The sequence below is a fragment of the Rhinolophus sinicus genome, linkage group LG03, assembly GCF_036562045.2.
Source record: "Rhinolophus sinicus isolate RSC01 linkage group LG03, ASM3656204v1, whole genome shotgun sequence".
Lineage (NCBI taxonomy): Eukaryota > Metazoa > Chordata > Mammalia > Chiroptera > Rhinolophidae > Rhinolophus > Rhinolophus sinicus.
The window spans coordinates 173,685,976-173,706,359 of NC_133753.1; the positions used below are offsets into that span (position 1 = coordinate 173,685,976).

Consider the following 20,384-nt stretch of genomic DNA (forward strand, 5'->3'; position numbering starts at 1 on the left):
CTCACTAGATGTGTAACGTTTTCCGATTTCTGCAACACTAAATTATCTAGGTTTTCATGTTTATTTTGAGGATTTAATAAGATTGCTTATATAGAGCCTGTAGCACAGACTAGCACAAAATATGTGCTCAGGAATTGTTAGTTCCCTTCCATCTGCCCCTGGTTGTTCCTTGCCTTCAGGTGGCATCACACTATACTTCAAACACAGAAGAATCATATTTATTAAGGGCCTTCATGAAAGGGAAGTTCATAAGATCCCAGAAAAATAAAACCAAGGGTAAGCAATTCTTATTATCTAGAAATTCTTTATGTTTTATTTTTTAAATTAAATTTATTGGGATAATAGTGATTAATAACATTATATAAAATTTCAGGGGCTCAACTTTATTGTATGACTTCTGTATACACCACTGCATTCTCACAACCCAGTCTAGTCTCCTTCCCTCACTCCCTTTCCCATCTGGTAACCACCATTATATGCATGAGTTGTTTGTTTGTTTGTTTAGTTTGTTTGTTGCTTTTTGTTTTATATCTCACATATGAGTGAAATCATTGTTCTTGTCCTTCTCCATCTGACTTACTTCACAGCATAATACTCTCAAGATCCATCCATGTTGTTGCAAATGGCAATATTTCATCTTTTTATGGCTAAATAGTATTTCACTGTATATATTTACTGTATCTTCTTTGTCCAATTATCCATTGAAGGATAATTAGGTTGTTTCCTTGGCTACTGTGAATAATGATACAATGAACATAGGGGTACATAGGTATTTACAAATAAGTATTTTCAAACTTTTCAGGCAGATATCCAGAAGAGGGATTGCTGGGTCATATGGTAGCTCTATTTTTAATTTTCTGAGGAACCACCATACTGTTTTCCATAGTGGCTGTACCAATTTACATTCCCACCAGCTGTGTATGAGGGTTCCCTTTTCTTTGCATCCTCTCCAACACTTGTTATTTCTTGTCCTATTGATACTAGCCATTCTAATAGGTATGAGATGGTATCTCATTGTGATTTTGATCTGAATCTTGATTATAATAGTCTTTAGTTTAGAAACCCATTGGGAGTTCACAGTTTAGTACTTATTCTTGAGGGTGCAAGGGGGGTTGGGGGCCAGAAACTGTGTTGCAATTGTAAAGATATAAATGCCAATGTTTTTTAGCCTTATCATTCTTTCGCTAAACTAAAAAAGTGTTTTCCTTTATTCCTTATTTATTTTTCTACTTCCCTTTTTAACTTTCAATTTTCCCTGTATCTTTCACAATTTTCTTCCCTCAGGTCAAATTTATCTCTGACAACTGCCTACTTAAGTTTGATTAACTTGAGTTACAAACATGTTGACATTTTGATAGGACTAATTATTGGAGAATTTTCTTCCTTCATTTTATTTTGCTTTCTTTGAGGAGTGACTGAGCCCACCAAAACTACCTCATTTATGTGAGGGAGGAACTCAAAAACTGGAAAATTATAGTCTACGCTCTCTTCAGGTTACAGAAATCTATCCATTCATTGATGTGCAAATGTATCTATGAGAATTCAAATATTTTGTCCCAAAAATAGGACAAAAAGGGAAAAAAAGTTGGCTAAATTAACATCTGCATATATGAAATTAAAATCAGAAAAGATTCTTTTATTTTATTTAAATCATATTTAAATTCATTATCTTAAATTCATTGAAGTAAACAAATGCCAAATTCTTTTGCTCTCATAAATCCAGTAGAAGTTGTCCTTTGGTTAATTGGAAGTTATTTCCATGAGGTAATTGCATGCTCTATAGTAACTAATTCATTCTTTGGTAAATTGAAACATTCTACTGTCCATGGATGACATGTTCAAATGCTGGAGATGGTCTGAATTTTCAAATAATTGACCCTCCTATTTAATTATTTAAAGAATTGATGAAACCTCTGAGCCCCACCGATGCTAATATTTATGTTGCAAACAGTTTATCTTGGAGTAAACACTGAGAAGTTGTATTACTCTAAATTAAAGACTATATGAATATATTACTGAGATTTTCTAAGTAAAACACTTGATATATATATATATATATATATATATATATATATATATATCAAGTGTTACTTAGAAAATCTCAGTAATAGCCTTTAATTTAGAGTAATATATATATATTGGCCATGTTCTATTAAGAACCTTCTGTCTTTGATTCTCCCTTTGCCTGTATGCTTCAGCGACCCTAAACCACTTCTTAAGGAATGTGTTGACCCATCCCCCAAAATTTTCTTCAGCCTTTCTCTATGTAGAGGAGATAAGCTGTACACCTCTTTTAGTATTTACTTTTATCATAGTCTTCTTTTTATGGAAGTATATTAATTCTATTTCCAGCTTATCTAAATATGAACACAAACAATTCTACATTTTATCTCAACAGAATAGCTTAACTTTGGTTTCTTCTTAAGAGTACTGCTACAAACTAGATATAAAAATGTCAGCTGAGAGAAATTACGTTTATTAAGGATTGTCTGAGAGATACAAAATTTATGATTTCCTCTAGAGCAATAAAAGCAGAGACTGATACAGCTAGCCTATAGCATATTGGCTTCCTACAAAGTTTTGTTTTGACGTCATAAAAAAACAAGTGGGTTATGCAACCCACTGCTTTATTTACTAAAAGGACGTTACATAATACAGTGTCTTCTTTATGACATGGGATGTGTTACTGTTTAATCTCAATTTTAAGAATCATTTTATTTGGGGATCAGGCAAGTTTTTCTTATATGCACGTGATTATTAAATTCAGTTGTCTTGCTCAATGTGCTAGAAAATATAACCAGATTTGTGACCCACCTCATGCAAAATGGATGGGTTCTCCTGCATAAATTTTGTGCATTTGTGTTGCTTTTCCCTTTATCTCGCTTTTTCCGTTCTTAGTTCTCCTTTTCTCATTTCCCTCAACTACTCTTATCCACTCACCTGTAAAGCTATATTCAGCTCTTTCTGGAATAACTTGGGAAATAATGAACCCATTAACCCACCACGTTTGTTACGTTGTGCAACTCTTAGCAGTGATGCACCAGATGTTAGAGAGCATCAGTGCTCTGTATTATAGTCATTATAATGACATAGTGAAAATCACTCCTAGCTCTCTTGTATGGGGATAAAAATAACACCCATTCTATCAACAAACTACATTTGGTACATATAGTTTAATTAGTTTGGAAGTCTATAAGAAACTTAAATGTACTTAATATTAAACTATATTGTCATTTTTTTTTTTTGTATTTTAATAAGTTTCATGATAGACTACATCCACTGAAAATATATCTACAAATTGTGGAAAGATAGCGTTAGCGTGGAGAAAAATTATAACTGCTTTCTTACTTAACAGAAGGCCAAAGTTCATCAGAAGAAGATGTGGCTCTTCAGAAAAACTTCAAGAAGTACATTTTAATTGTTCTTTCTCTTCGTGTGGAATTTTTGACTTCAGGGTTTGAGATTCCTCTGAAACGGTTGCCATTACGTGTTCTTCATCTTATCTCTTTGAACACTGTTTATGCATTTCATCCAAATTGGATTTTCTCCATGACCCTCTGTTCCTGTATCTTAGATTATCTAGCCTTGACTTTCCTTTGAGGGATAAAACAAGATGAATTTCTTTTCTTAAAAATCAAAATTACCACATGCTTATGTTGTTTGTGCAATGTGGCAACGTTGGTAAGAGGTTTCTTTCTTCCAAATAAATATGACATAGTTGAAAACTGAATCCTACATACTAACTCATAAAAGACTACACTGGTGGACAGTCATGTAGAAGTGTTTAATATATTCTGGACGTGAGACTATTCTCACTTAAAAGTGTTATAAATGTCTTCTCTCACTTGAGGACTTCCATCCTTTACTGCTATTCTTGATAACTGATATCTTTTTTCTTCCTTTTTATTTTGGAATAATTTTAGACTTAATGTAAAATTGCGCAAATGGTACAGACAGTAAATTACAAATACTGTGTTTCCCCCAAAATAAGATCTAGTCAGACCATCACCTCTAATGCATCTTTTGGTGCAAAAATTAATATAAGACCCAGTCTAATTTTACTGTAAGACCGGGTCTTACATAATATAATATGATATGATGTGATGTGATATAATATGATATTATATGATACCAGGTCTTATATTAATTTTTGCTCCAAAAGACACATTAGAGCTTATGGTCAAGTTAGGTCTTATTTTGGGGGAAACATGGTAGTACAGAGTTCACATACACCCTACACCCAGCAGTCCCTAACATTAACAACTTACATAATACCATGATTAAAATTTAAAAATTGACAATGACTAAATCACAAACCTTATTTAAATTGCACCAGTTTTTCCCCCAGTGTCCTTTTTGCTGTTCTAGAATCTAATCAGGATCCCACATTGCATTTAGTTGCCCCCTTAGTCTCCTCTAATCTATGATACTTCCTCAGACTTTCCTTGTCTTTCATGACACTTTTACTGAATATTGTGTCAAATGTCTCTCAATTTAGGCTTAGATTGAGGCTTTGCATTTTTGGCAAGAATACCACAAAAGTGATGTTGTCCTTCTCAGTGCATCATATCGGGAATCATGGTGTTGATTTTTTTATTTTAGTGTATGTTAATGTATATTTTTTTTCATTACAGTCAGTGCTTTTGTGTCCTGTTTAAAGTTGCTCCCTACCTCAAGGTCTTGAAGATACTTTGCTATACATTATCTTCCAGAAGTTTTATTGTTCTGCTTTTATGTTTCTATCTACAATCAACCTAGAATTGTTATTAGTGTGTGGAATAAGTTAGAAGGTGACTTTGTAAAAACTTTCCCTATGAATAACTCATTATTACTGATTGTGTCTATTAAAATCAAACATCAGTCTATTCTCAAAGTACTATGGCTTTTAACTAAGCTGCTTTTAAGGTTTTCTCTATTATCATTGTGTGTTTTTTTGTTTTGTTTTTAGCTGTTTTACTCTGATGTGCCTAGATGTGAAAAGAACAATATTTAAACTTGCTTTTCATTAATAGGATATCTTGATGTTTGTCATCAAGTTTGTAATCTTCTCAGGCATATTGCTTCGTATATGTTCTCTCTGTCTGGGACTCAAAATATATGGATCTTTTATCTTCTCACTCTTGTTTTCTACCCTTTTTCTGTATTTCCCGAATTTTATCTTTTCATACTTCATTGTCAGTATTTTTTCTTCTGATCTTTATTTCAATTCATTAACTTTGCATCAGTTGTGTCACATCTGCTATTTAATCAATCCATTAATTTGTGTATAATAATATCAAGTTCTAATGTATCTATTTCTTTTTTCAGATCTTCTATTAAAAAAAAACAATTTTCTGTTCTCTGCTGAAATTTTCAATCTTGTCTCTTATCCCCCTGCTTATGTAAACATAGCTATATCTGATAACTCAAACCTTGGTATTCCCCCATTGCTCTGCTTCTACTTTATATTATTTCTATCGTTCTCATTCATGTTGCTGTGTTTCCTTGTGTACCTAGATATTTTTACTATGGACTGAATGTTATACTTTTAAAATTGTTAAAGAGTAGCATGAGGCATGGGGTGATTTTATTTTCCTCCAAAGGAAATATATATTTATACCTGGAAAGCTTCTGGAATACTAATAATTCAGAATTATTTTACTCCAAACCAGGCTGCAGTCTTTACCAGGGCTATCTCACTTCCTCTTGCCTCTTAGTTCTAGAGCTGTAGTCCTTTTGGTCCCAAACCAAAACACACCTCATTTACCTTTGTTGGTCCTAAATTCCAACCTTTTTCCCCAGTCCAATAATACCCTAGTCTACTTCTTAGCCCCTCGAAGGAAATGCCTCTTCTCAGGAAATGTGTAAAGGGAATTGGTGGCCCCAAAATGCTGGGCTCACCTCATTGAATTTCCATCTGCTCCCAGATATTTATTACCTTGTTAATTCTTTATCACCCAGTTAGTTCTCCAAGCCTTCAAGCAGATTTTTAATTTGGGTTTGTTTTGTTCAGCTTTCCTCATTATCCTCAGTAAAAAGATTACTTGACAATATTTAATCCATTATTATTATTCTGCAGAAGGTGATGGTATATTTTTTTTGTATTTTCTTTCTTGAATCTTTAGATTCCAAATCTTTTTACATTTTGTGCAACCATCATTACTATCCACCGCCAAAAGGTTTCCATCCTCCCAAACTGAAACTCTGTACCAATTAAACAATAATTTTCTCTTCCCTATGTCCCTAGCACTGATAACCACTATTCTATTTTCTGTCTTTATGAATTTGACTATTTGAGGTACCTCATATGTAAGTGGAATCATGGAACATTTATTCTTTTGCATTGGATTAATTTCAATTAGTATAATGTCTTCAAGCATATATCAGAATTTCATTGCTTTTTAAGGCTGAATAATATTCTATTGTGGTATATATACACCACATTTTTTTTATCCATTTCTCTGTTGATGGATACTTGGGTTACTTCTACCTTTTGGTTACTGAGAATAATGATACTGTGAACATGGGTGTGCATGGGTCTTTTTGTGTCTGTGCTTTTGATACTGTTGTGTATATACCCAAAAGTGGAATTGCTGGAGCATATGGTAATTCTGTGTTGCAGTTGTACATTTTACTTTCCCACCAGCAATGCCCAGTGGTTCCAATTTCTCCATATCCTGATCAATACTTGTTATTTTCTAGTAGTTTTCTTCCTCTTCTTTTTTTTTTTTAATGTAATAGCCATTCTAATGGGTATAGAGGTATCTCATTGCAGTTTTGATTTATATTTCCCTAATGATTAGTGATGTTAAGCATCTTTTCACGTGCTTGTTAGCCTTTTGTATATTTTCTTTGGATAAATGTCTATTCAAGTCCTTTGCCTATTTGTTAATCAGGTTATTTGGTTAAGTTTTGGTTTGGTTTGTTGGGTTATTTTTGTTGTTTGTTTTGTTTTGTTTTTGTTTCTGAGTTGTAATAGTTCTTTATATACTCTGGATAAGAATCTCTTATTAGATATATGATTTGCAAATATTTCCTTCCATTATGGGGTCACAACTTTTCACTCCACTGATAGTATCCTTTGATATATACAAAGTTTTTAATGTTGAAGAAAACTAATTTATTTACTTTTTCTTTTGTTGCCTGTGTTTTTTGGTGTCATATCCAAGAAATTATTGGATCTGATGTTAATGTCATGAAGCACTGTATGATGGGAATATTCTTTTTTCTTCCTTAGCACCCTCAAATCAGCTTAATAGTCACTTTCTCAGGAAAACTTTTCCAAGCATCCCTGATTCAGTTGTAGCAACTTTGTAAGTTATTCCAGGAATTGAAGTGTGCAGAATAAATTATTTTACTTCATTTTTAAAAATCTAATTAAATTGGACATTGAGATCCCATCCCTTCATGCTGCTAGAAAATTCATCCTTCATTAATTTTTTGGATGGGATTCAGAGTTACTTCCTTGTTGCCTAAATTAATACAAATATCCTGATGCTTCTCTCGGGGAAATGGGGATATGATATATGTAAGTATTTAGTTCACTGTGGTCACTTTGATAACCTCATTGATCAAGTTCACATGTTCACTTGAAGTGAAGCGGTTCCAAGCTTTCCATGACAAGATGGTGCATAGGAATCACTGACCAAACTTGAGCCCTGGTCCTCGATATTCAGGGGCAACTCACAGGTCTTGCTTCTCTCCAGAATAGCAGCTAGAGATCTAATTATGATTTCCTACTATTTAAGGTACATATTAACTCTGTCCCTATCCTGCTCTGGAAGAATCTCCTCCGTCAGTAGCGTTCTTTTCACACTCCTTCCAGCAAAGATTTCCCAGTGAGTTCAGGGTTTTAGAGAAAAAAGGTCAATAAAGAGTTGACCTTCAAGGGCATTCTGGACTTGGCCTAGCACACAAGCCTCCTCTTAGACAAGACAAGCTATCTTCTCCTCTTAGACAAGACCTGGCTATCTTCTGAAAAAGGAAAAGAGACGAAAAGGCAGCCAAACAACTCACAAAATAATATGTCAGTAAATTATGCTGCCAAAGTCTTAAATCCATGATTGTTCATTTTAAAACACCCATACCCATTCTTTATAGCACATACCGTATTTTCCACTTTAAATTGATCTGTATGATTATTTTAACATCATTCTCCTTAACTCCATCTCCATGATCACAAATATGACTAGTTTTGGTCTTAAAAGCTAACATCATATCTGGCAATAATAATCCTTCAATAAGCCTTTATTGAATTAGTTAATTAATGAATAAATAATTCAATGAAGAATATTATAAGCTCCATCAGTAGAAAAAGACCTAAAATGAAATGTTTTGCTTTCTTGCAGCTGTCTCCTATATATGATCTGATTCCAGTGACAATAAAGGATTCACACCTAAAGAAACAAAATTTGGAAAGAGCCCTTGATGATTATATCAATGAGTTCAGTATAATGAAATGCCATCCATGTCAAAATGGGGGTACTGTGTTTCTGCTGGATGGACAATGTTTGTGTTCCTGCCCAATCACATCTGAAGGAATTGCCTGTGAAGTTGATAAACGAAAAATACTTTCAAGTAAGAACAGCTTATTTGATATCATTAATCCAAAAATATTCATTTGGTGGTTATTTAATTTGAAAACTAGTTCAAAGTAATTTGTACTATCCTTCTGGATAATCCATGTAAACATAGGACAAAAATAGAAAAAGTAGTAAAAAATGGGCAAAGCAGACTTAGTGTGTCATTTTGCATGCAGTTTTAATAACGTTTACCTCTGCATTTAAAAAGAACTATAAAAAATAACAAACTAATAATTACATTCTTTTTAATTACAAAGATGTTCATATAAAGGTTACAGAAAGATAACAAACATCCAGGCATTCACCATCCAGAATTAACAAATGCTAAACACATATATGTCATATATACTTTATGTGTGTATATGTAATATACGATATGTGTACATATGTGTGCATATACTTCAGAGCCCCTTTTTAAGAAAAACAATTATTGATACAGTAGAGTACTTTGTACCACATCCCTTCCTCTGTAAAAAATCCTGGGTGCCATTCTTCTCTCCAACCCTACTCAGATAAAGTCACTTTCATTGTTAGTGTGTATTCTTCAGATTCATATTTTTGTACTTCACTAAATATGTAGGAAACAATAAAAAACATTCAACATTGTTTGGGATATTTTTTAAATTTACATAAATGGTACTCACTGAATTTTAATTGCACAATTTTAACTTTACTAATGTTTAAGAAAACTGAGATTCTGCACTGTCTTTTGCAGTTAATCATCTGACTTCATATTATTTTACTTTTACAAGGAAGAATGGCTTAATCATGTTTCTAATGCTAAGATATCTGCTTAGCCTTTCATTCTGGTAGGATTAATTAGAATCCTAATAGATAAGCAAGATCTCAACCCCTGTGTTAATCATTACAAGATTATCTAGTAAGGCTAACTTCCTGTGGTCATCATTGATTACATTTTTGAATGAACTAACAATGGCAGTTTCCTACCACAAAATTTCTAAAACAATTATGTTTCCTAAAACAAAGAGTCACAGCCTCCAGTTTATCATTCAATCATACTTTGAACTCTATCAATAGAACTTGAATATTACAAGAATGTTTTTTGCCCTTCTTAACAACACTCTTAAAATCTCAATGATGTGGTGACAATATACATGTTAGGATTTAACTTAAATTTCAGGATAATTGATTTATAAATATATGCTAACTCTGTCTCTCATCTACCTTAAGAGTCAACCCAATGCTTGGCAATCCAAAAAGCATTTGTATTCTCCCAAAATCCATGCAGTGGTACTCAAGACCTCTATCTTCTATATGTTTTTCTCTTCCGGCACTAGTCACATTTACTCTCCTTATGCAAGAAGAATATCCCTTCTAGTTTGGGAATGTGTCTTGTAACTTAAACCTCATTCTATTCCCAGCACCTAGACAGAATCTGGGACATCATGGTACAACAAGCTAAGGGGATGAATAAATGGATGGGTGGATGGACCCAAAGTTGAAGTCCTATTTATCATTAATATTTGGTAATCTTTTGTTTTCTCTAGAATTGTCAACCAGAGAAAAATAGAGTCGTTGGCTTTCCTGGGATCACAAGGAAGAAAAACATCAGAAAGAAAAAAGAAGATAGGAAGGAAGGAAGGAAGGAAGGAAGGAAGGAAGGAAGGAAGGAAGGAAGGGGAAAGGAAGGAAAGAAGGAAGGAAGGATGGGAGGAAAGAAGGAAGAAAGAAAGAGGTACAAAGAAAAATAATGCAAAATCAAAGTTAATAAATGTTTAATAGAATGTCAACAACATGTATCATGTTGACTTTATTGTCACTCTTATTAATAAACATTTCACGCACTTATAAATAAATTTTAAGTCAGTTTTTCTCACTTTGTGGAAATTCTCAAGAGTGTACATGATTGCTGAGAGATTACAGTAAATAAATTACTTACTGGCAAATAATTTAAAAAGAAAATTTCTAAAAATAATTTTCAATTGTTTTTAGCAACAAAGAAAAATGTTATTGGATACAGGATTGCATTTTAATATGTTAAGTATGCTACAAAGATGATACTCTAAAAATAAAAGTACTGGGCCTTTTAAGATCTAAAATAACCCTGGGAGCTCTCAGAAACCTGGGTGAATCAGAAATAATTAGGTTGTCGAGTGCATACAAACACTGAGTTGTGCTCTTAGGCAATCTACTGTTGAGAGTTTTTGACATAGAGCATCTGGATCAAGAGGGAGCTATCATAGTAAACACTGAGAATTCCTTGCACCCTCGTGAATTATAAACGTCAAACAAGAAAAGAGCTGAGCCTCAACCATAACCCCTGGGGTCGGCTTAATAATTTATCAGAGTCCCTCTTACTGGAAATGGGGGTTACAGTGTAGGTTTATTGTTGACAGTGAGATCCTCCAATCTCCCTCAAAGGTAGCCGATCTGGTAGAACATTTCCAGCAGGGTGCATCATTGAGACACCAGGCACTACTCAACAGGAAAGAGCAAAGTCTTTAGACCTAGAATGAGGAAGAATCACCAGAAATTGGGGAAGATGAGGCTCTCCAGGGGAGCATTATATGGCTCAGCCTGACTTATGGTTGGAAGAAGCAGACTCTTGAGAAGGGAAGTTGTAGCTTGGTTCGGGCAGAGGCAGTATAACAGCCTCCACCCTTGCATGTTCCCTGACGAGGTACACCACAAACTCTAGGCAAGAAATAGGTGAAAAAAACAGTCATCGAAGCTCAAGAAGTACATTCAGATCATTACACTGAACTCCAGCTGTTAACAGAAGGACATGGAGAAGCTGATAGGCATTTGTGTTCCCTTTGGCCTGATGGGAAAATAAGCTTTATTGTTGCAATCTTACATTTTTCCCTTTTTGTACTTAAAACTCAGATTGTTTATTCAGTCTACCAATCTCATGGCAGATAGTCAAATATACATGCTAATTAATAAATGTTTGAGGTATGGGTCAGCACTTTCACCCGGGCTTTTCAGTACTATCTCTCTCGAGGCCCTTTGAGTGTATGTGCAGTGGACACTGAATACAACAACCCACAACGGCATCTTCTGAGTTAATTTCCCAATAGTTATTTGTGAAAAACAACCAAAATTGGTGGATAAAAGATCAGGTCAGCTAAGTATATTTGAAAATAAAATGAAATGATTCTCTCTCTCTCTCTCTCTCTCTCTCTCTCACACAAATAATTCTCAGGACAAACATCTATCTTTCTGCCCTGCCCCCAACCCTTCCACCCCGAACTCATTACCCACAACCCTGCTAAGAGCAGTGAAGTTGTTCAAGAGAAGAGAATGGTGGGCTATTTAACAACACAATATAAACCCCAGGATAATAATATCTCCTTCATAGAATTATATTGAGTCACTAAGACAATGCACATAATCACCTTGGCACCTAATAGACGAGCAATAAGTGGTAACTGTTACTATTGTTGTCAGGAAAGCTATTGGTATAAGTCCTTCCAAATATAACCAACATTTGTGACATGAGACGGCCAAGAAGATTAAATCCGAAAATTGAGGGTAACGGCATATGGCAGAGTGGCTTAGTACTCTCCTCTAAATAATTCGTGGGTTCAGTGATCTTTTTAAGAGGAGTTATTGTTTTATTGTGGCAAAATATACATAATATTGAATTTACCATTTTAACCATGTTTAAGTGTACAGTTCAGTGGCTTTCAGTACATCCTGTTTGTTGTATAACCATCACCACTATCCACCTCCAAAAGTTTTTCATCCTCCCAAGCTGAAACAAAGTTAAACAATAATTTTCCATTACCTACTTCCCCAGCCCTGGTAACCACTAGTCTACTTTCTGTCTTTATGAATTTGACTGTTTGAGTACCTCATATGTAAGTGGAATCATGGAACATTTGTTCTTTTGCATTGGATTAATTTCATTTAGTGTAATGTCTTCAAGCATATATCAGAATTTCATTGCTTTTTAAGGCTGAATAATATTCTATTGTGGTATATGTATTTTTTTTTATCCATTTCTCTGTTGATGGATACTTGGGTTACTTCCACCTTTCAGCTATTGGGAATAATGATACCATGAACATGAGTATACAAATATCTTTTTGTACCTCTACTTTGGATACTATTGGGTATATACCTGAAAGTGGAATTGCTAGATCTTATGGTAATTCTATGTTTAATTTGTTGAGGAACCACCATACTGTTTTCCACAACAGTATTACCATTTTACATTCTCACCAGCAATGCACAGTGGTTCCAATTTCTCCACATCCTGGTCAACACTTGTTATTTATTTATTTATTTTTAATAATAGCCATCCTAATGGGTGTAAAGTGGTACCTCGTTGTGGTTTAGATTTACACTTCTGCAATGATTAGTGATGTTATGCATCTTTTCACGTACTTATTATCCTTTTGTATATTTTCTTTGGAGAAATGTCTAGTCAAGTTCTTTTCCTATTTGTTAATCAGGTTGTTTGGTTTTGTTTTAGTTTGGTTTGTTGTTTCCTTTTGTTTTGTTTTTAGTTGTAAAAGTTCTTTACGTATTCTGGATATTAATCCATTATCAGATATATGACTTGCAAATATTTCCTCCCATTTTGGGGATATGCTTTCTTATTCTACTGATAGTGTCCTTTGATGTGGAAGAAATCTAATTTATTTACTTTTTCTTTTGTTGCCTATGTTTTTGATGTCATATCCAAGAAATCATTGGTCAGATATTAATGTCATGAAGCTCTGCCCTCATGTTGCCTTCTAAGAATCTCATAGTTTTATTAGCTCTTAAATCTTTAGTCTTTGATACATTTTGAGTTAATTTTTGTATATTGTGTAACGTAGGGCTTCAACTTCACCCCTTTGCATGTGGATATACAATTTTCTCAGTATCACTTGTTGATTTGTGATTTTTTTTTTTACCATGTCCTAAAGTCCATCAGCCTGGAAGCAACAAGAGAAAAGAGGGTCATGATGACATTGAATCATTTCACAAATTGTGTTCTAATAAATTTGCGTTCATAACTACATTATAAATATTCCTAAGTCCTCCTATAGCATTATTAATAATATTAAGTTCAAAAGTACTATAGAATTGAAAATTGAAGTATTCCTTTTCTTCTGACCAAAAGGAAAATCATCATTAGATTACACTCAAGTATGGCTAACTTTGTGTGAGAACATAAAATAATTATGTATTTAAGTCAGTGTCCTGCCTAACAAATCTAAATTTGAGCAATAGAGTATGAAAAAGACTAAGGTTGAGTAATTTTTCAAGAGGAGACAATAGGGTAATTCTAAAGTATAAAAAAAAAAAAAAAAGAATCTCAAGGGAAAAATGTAAAATCTGGAAATATTTTCAAACTATTTTTTCAAAAATTTGAAATCATATTCTAAAAGTTAAAAAAAAAAAAGCGTATGGCTTCCCAATATTTATTCTGTACTGAAACAAATATTCCTGTTTTAAAATTAGACAACAGATGAGGAAAATGAGTGTATTCACACATGCAGTTAATTGACAATGGGAAAGAGAAAGATCTCAAGGAATGATGGAGTGATCTATTTTTCCCTTTGTCATCTTCTCTCAGTCTGTAAAATCCCAAGGCACATCTGTTATTTTCCAAACTTTCTGGCCTAATTTTCCTGTCAGGAAGGAAACTGGGAATGAATGAATGAGTGAGTGAATGAATCCATTATTCATATAGGACATTTTCTTTTTTGCATACATTAAAATACAAATTATCCTTAACAAATTGTTAAGCACATGGCCAACCCAAATGAGGGTCTGTATTTTGATGATGTCAATTAAATATTATCTTGGAAACCCAGTGAGGTAAAAGGATTACAACCTGTCTTCTGCTTCTGAGGGTAACATACAAGGAATGAAGTAAGAAGCCATGAGAAGAGAATAACAAAAGCCATGAAAGGAAAGTACAAGACTCAACAGACCCCACTGAGCATGTTGAGTCCCCAGAAATCCAAGATGAGGGTAAGATACAAATGACAGCAAAAATAGCAGAAGAAAGTAATAAGTAAATTAACATGTAACAGAATTCTTCGGTAAGCTTTGTTCTTTTTTTTTTCTTTGCTCTTCAAGTTAATTGGTTTGATAAAAGACTCCTTAAGTAAAGTTTAGGTCATTTTTCCATTTTTGTATGTCAACAGTTCATTTAGAGTTCAGAAAACATTTGCCTGGGGTTGAGTTTAAATTGTAAAGACAACTCTTCCCTGCCCTTGAATTTAAATACATTTTACTCATCCTGTTGAATATAGTTGGAACTCTCTTTCTATTGGAAGATGAGTTCATTTTGTACTCAATTGATTAATGAGTTATTTCTTCCAGAGTTTTGATGTTTTGATAGGGTTAAGGCCTCCTTTCCTCAAAAAATAGAGAGTATAAGAGAAAAAAAATCCATTTTGTTTTCAAAATAAAAAGTGAAAGAGAAATAAGCCAAGTCAAGGACCTGCCCATTTCCTCCTGCACATTTTTAAGTATGCCTGTTCATATCCTGCTGTCTTCCTGCCACTTTCCATTTGGCTATTCCATATCTATCCAAGCAGGGAGAGTAGAATTTCCTTGAATTTCTATGAGTCTACTTTGTGAATTTGAGTTGTTCTTTGCTGGCACAGTTCAAAAGCTTGTTGATAAAATGAGTCAAGTTTACAAAATAATGAAGTTTTAGCTGACCGGTTTCCTAGTCTGAAAATTGGGAGGGTCACTTAACATTTCGGTGCTTTAATTTCATAATCAAAGAGCAGCAATACAGTAACTATCTCCTAGTGTTTGACAACATTTTAACCAAAAGGTTACCTACAGCTTTCCATAAATGATGGGTTTTCAAGAAAGGGAGGCTGTGTACATGCAGAATTAGTGTGCAAGGTGTGTATTGTTTTTATCAGATTCTGAAAAGAACCCATGAGCCAAAAAAAAAAAAAAGAAAAGAAAAAAGGTTTAAAAAAAAAAAGTTGCTCTCTGGTCGCAAGGTGACAGAAGGAAGTGTGAAAATTAACTCATACCAGAGGAGTTTCAAATCAACTTAGGGAGCAAAATTTAAATGCAGCTGGCACAATGGGAGAACCATAAAGAGCAAACATATCAAAGAGCTTTGTTTCGTGGTGCAGTCTGCAGGAGTCCAGAAAAATGGGGAGATGAATGAGCAAGAAGCAGGGAAGGCTTCCTGGAAGAGGTGAGACTCCTCCCCCTGTTCGCCTATCTCAAGTGTCTTATCCAAGCGTGTTTGCATTGGGCACTTAAAGAAGATGATTTTGTTTCTTCTCTAAAATGTCAGCCATTCATATTATAAGGCAGAAATAGTGTGTGAATATTTCTATCACTCTGTGCTAACAATTTTAACCACGCTCTTTTTAAAGCTGATAGATATAACCCTGATGATACTGGTGAACAACGATCAGTAAGTAGTGGTACTTAAATTTTCATTAGTGGTATCGCCATCCATTTTCCTGTAAATTGACCTTAAAAAAGGAAGCTGGTTTCTGCCAGCCACCCGCTGTCTTTGGACTTCAGTCTCCACAAGTTGTTGCCTTCAGTAAGTTCCAAAGGGACAGAGTGATTTTACCATTGCCTGAAGAAAAACAGTTTGTAGAATGCAAACGTTTGGAAAGAGAATGCATGCCCAAGTATTTGAGGAACTCCAATCACTTTTGCACTCTCTGAGGTACTTCTTCTTTCCACTAGCAGGAGTAATTGCAGTGACCACACCATGAAAATATAACTTTATCTTCTTTAGATGGTATTACTATATTGTCTGTCGTTATTGCATTTCCTGTTTCATCTTCCTGCTCAGGAACTTATGTACTTAGTTGACTTTACAGAAAATGTACTAACATATGTGATATTTGAAATATTTTTTTTAAAGTAAAGTGATTGTGCTCCAAAAACTAAAAATATAAACTTATTTGTGGATTATGAGTTATGGTTGGGAGTTTCAGCCCTTACTTGTTTTTCTCTTAGGCAAAGCACGTCTCTTAAATGTATATTTTTGTGAGACTGCTGAATTTATGTCAGTGACAAGTAAAAGTTACCTTAATCTGCATTTAGAAATAAGCAGACATTGAAATGGAATTCAAGTGAAAGAATTGAACTTTGAAGTTCTCTTAACCAACTTGTTCAGGTAGTTACATTGTTAATGGAAATTGTTAGATTTTCTCTGTCGTGTAATTTTTGTGCAACTTACTGATACAGAGAGAAAGTTATAGAATAATGAAGAATTGGTAATTATTATGTAGTGCATGGTGAACATAGGTTGATAAACCTAGTAGTAAACATTGTCCAAGTGACAGAATTATTTCTACCTGCAAGTCTGGCCTGGTGACCTGTTCCCATCTCACTAGTATGAGTCAACTGTTCCTCCTTTTAGAGCCCAGCACCCTGAAATCACCTCGGGAACTTTAAAAAATACTGATGCCTGGATCTCAAAACTAGAGATTATTATTTAATGGTCTGGACTAAAGTCTGGGAACTGGGATTTTAGAAAAGTTCAGGTGATGTTCTTGCACAGCCAGGTTGACAGCCCCAGCTATAGACCGTAAGATGTACCTTCACTGTGATCATCTCTATTCCAGCAAACAGTGAGTAAGAGACATTCTGGTTACACTAAGGAATGCCTCCATTTTAAGGTTTTCTTCTGGCAATGTTTTACATCTGTTAGCATGCCTGGTTCCAGAGCTGTCTTGCCTTGATCTTTCTCCTTCACTCATTCATTGTACACGTGTTATGTGCCAAAGACTGTGCCATTTCAGGTGGCTGACCACCCTCCCACTTCCTGACTACTCCTCAAGCCCCAAACCTCTTTCAAATATCTACACATTTCAGGGCAGTGTCAGGTTCTTTTCTAGCCCTGAATCTTGCCCCTGCCCTGCCTTCCTGCCTTGTCCTGGCAATGATTCTATCCATATGTCTTACTACACCTTGATTTTCAAAAACATTTTCACTTGAAGGAATACATAATAAGGAACATCTTTTTTAATAAAGGATTTTGTATTGTCGTGGTAGTAATTATTATTAGCTAATTATCAAATGAAGAAATTAGGTGCCCCTCTACTAGATAAATTTGGTAGTATTTACAAGAAGATCTAAAAATCTGCAACCCCAAGTTAAGGAATCAGTTGACTTTCCTTTGCAATAGGAAACAAAGATGATCTTCTGCCCTTGAAATTACTCTAGTATCAGACAATATGTCAAAATAAAGGAGATAAATCCATGTACCAGAACACATTTAGATAGGTACTACAGTTGATTCGTGGGAAATCTGACCACTCAGGATCAAATGCCATGGCCTTAGCTCAAGAATATCTAGATTAACAGTATGAGGGATTGAGGCTTTTGATGCTAACAAAAAGTGCTAAAAAATTAACACACGAACCTAGATTGAAAGTACTTTATATTTTTAATGAAATGAATGTCATCTATGATAAGCTTGTGCATATTTCCATCATTTAAATATTGGCTAGATTGGTTTAAATATATTTGGAATTGGTGATTAAAATAATCATGATCCTTTTGTTCTTTTAAGATCATAGTTGTTTTTAACAAGCACTATATACTTAAAATAGAAAAGTCAAAAACTCAGCAAAGCACAAAACAAGAATTAGGTTTAATAATACCTCCACCCAAGTCAATCACTGTTAACATTTTGGAGTGGGTCCTTCATTCATAGATAGATGATAGGTAGATGGTAGACATAGATAGATAGATGATAGACAGGTGATGATAGATAGATAGATAGATAGATAGATAGATAGATAGATAGATAGATAGATAGATAGATAATAGATCCACAAATACGGACTTTATATAAAAAACAGGCTAATGATGTACACAGAATTTAATATTCAGACACATTAAAAAAAAATCTTGTGGTCAACTTTCTGACTTCAAAACTTCACCTGTAGCTTTTCTCATATTATTAAAGTGTAATAACTGGATAAACCTGGCCAGTCATACAAATATTCTGAGGGCTAAGATAACATGCAAATAAACCTTACATATCAATGTGTGAAAACTGGACAGACCACACAGCTTAAAAAAGGAAGTACACTCTGCAAAGCTAACTTGCACATTCACTGCCCAAGTTACAGCATCTTCGGGGGCGCCCTGTGCCAAGCACATCAACTCTTTTCAATAAAAATGGTAAGTGATCGATTTTATGGCTCTCCCTGGTGTCCTGGAAAACATCTAATCTTTGCTACATGGAGCAGAGGGGTGGGGGTGCTTTACAGCCAGGTCCTCAAGCCTTGGGAATTTTTGCCTGCCCCGTTGTTGTTCCATTTGCTATTAAAGCTGCTGGGGTTTTATTATACCAGTTGAGAGACTGTGGCTTCGGGAGTTCCCTTTTCTGATTCTAGCCTTTAAAATAGAGGAAGAAATAGTGAATAAGTGACATTCTGGTTAAACTAAAGAATGCCTCCATTTTAAGGTCTTCTTCTGTCAATATGCCCTCAGAAAGAAAACTTGTATGTTTTTGCCTTTGCCTCTTAAGATAGCTGGGTGCCATAGGGAGCAATGTATTCAAATTTCCTATTATGAACACTTTGGATCCTAGAAGAGAGCGCCAATTATATTAATATTGTGATGATCATAGTGCCATTTTGACCACACAGTAGATTTTTTAAAAAGGAGCGTTTTTGTTTAAAAAATACATTTTATTACTTTAATTAAGAGAAGCACACAAAGCCCAAATAGTTCAAACCATAGGGACAAGTTTTCGTTCCCGAAGTTAATTAAACGCCATTATTTAGAGCATACTTAAAATTGTGACTGGGTTCCCAGCTGTACCATAAAAACTAGCTTAACCTGTAATGTAGCTGAGCTACGGCATTAATATTCTGCTACATAGTTTCTTATTATTTCTCTGTAAAAATTGGCTGTGTTCTTAATACATGTAGTATACTTATGCTCCCAAAGGCTAGAAAAGAGCCAACTGTCCATCCCACACACACCCTTCCCCAGCCCCCAGAAACCTGGAGATTGGTTATTCCTTCTGTCACTATGGAGACGCTCACTTCCCTTGCCAGCTCCCGATGAGGAGATGTGGACTGAGACCATGACTCCTACTCAGGGGGAGGGATTGCACTGCAGGCATTGGAATGGAGAGGACAAAGCATTCATGGTTGTGTTTGTAGGCTGGAAGTTCTTGAGCCAGATTGGGAAAGTGTGGAGGTGAGAGAGTGTCACCTTGCCATAGAGGAGAGAGGGAGGAGAAGGAAGAGAGATGGGGTCAGAGTTACAGAGTCATAGGGGAGAAGAATGCATAGTGGTGAAGAAAATCGTAGCACATGACTCTCCCTAGCCATACCTGTAAGAGGATTGCAGTCACTTATCAAGGTGGGACTTACAAGTCCCTTTATTATTTCCAAACTGGGTCTTTAGGCCCAGGATTCTTAGAAAATAGCTTGACCTTAATTACTGATATTCTCTTCAATAATAAACAAGGTCTTTGTGGATTAAAAGAGTTATTTGGATTTTCTTGGGGGAAACAAGATGATAATAGCAGGGAGAAAAAAGTTTAACTGGATAGTGTATGTTTGCTGTAATACATAAGCACTTTCTTACGTATAACATAATACATAATCTCTTCTTAAGAGATTATCACTTTCTTATTATAAAAAGAACACATTATTAAAGAAAATTTCTTAGAAATATAGATATGTAGAAATAAAACAATACAAATTTTCTATCACCTAGGGGGCAATCATTGTTAAGTTAGTACCAGTTCTAGAATTTCAGCACTTTAAAATATATTTTACAAATATAATTTTCTATACTTTATAAACCATTTTCTTATCTGATTTTTTATTTAAATATTTTGAAAAATATCTGAGTTATATATTATTTCTAATGATAAATCATTTTTAATGG

The 20,384-nt window shown here is 34.5% G+C and overlaps 2 protein-coding genes across 3 annotated transcripts in view; both read left to right on the top strand.

The window, feature by feature from the left end:
• Nucleotides 1-10,398, top strand: part of C9 (complement C9) — a 39,276-nt gene extending 28,878 nt beyond the window's left edge. The window contains exons 10-11 of the mRNA XM_019737288.2: nucleotides 8,328-8,556; nucleotides 10,070-10,398. Coding sequence (XP_019592847.2) covers nucleotides 8,328-8,556; nucleotides 10,070-10,092 — 252 coding nt within the window. The 3' untranslated portion in view covers nucleotides 10,093-10,398. The remainder of the gene's footprint in view (nucleotides 1-8,327; nucleotides 8,557-10,069) is intronic.
• Nucleotides 10,399-15,538: 5,140 nt separating this feature from the next.
• Nucleotides 15,539-20,384, top strand: part of FYB1 (FYN binding protein 1) — a 157,450-nt gene continuing 152,604 nt past the window's right edge. Inside the window, exon 1 of one of the 2 annotated variants that reach the window (XM_019737305.2) lies at nucleotides 15,539-15,693. Coding sequence is in view for 1 of the 2 variants with exons in the window: in XM_019737301.2 (XP_019592860.2) it covers nucleotides 18,654-18,656 (3 nt within the window). In the remaining variant the exon portion in view is untranslated. Of the gene's footprint in view, nucleotides 15,694-18,566; nucleotides 18,657-20,384 lie in introns of those variants that run through there. The other variant, XM_019737301.2, reaches the window with a different exon arrangement.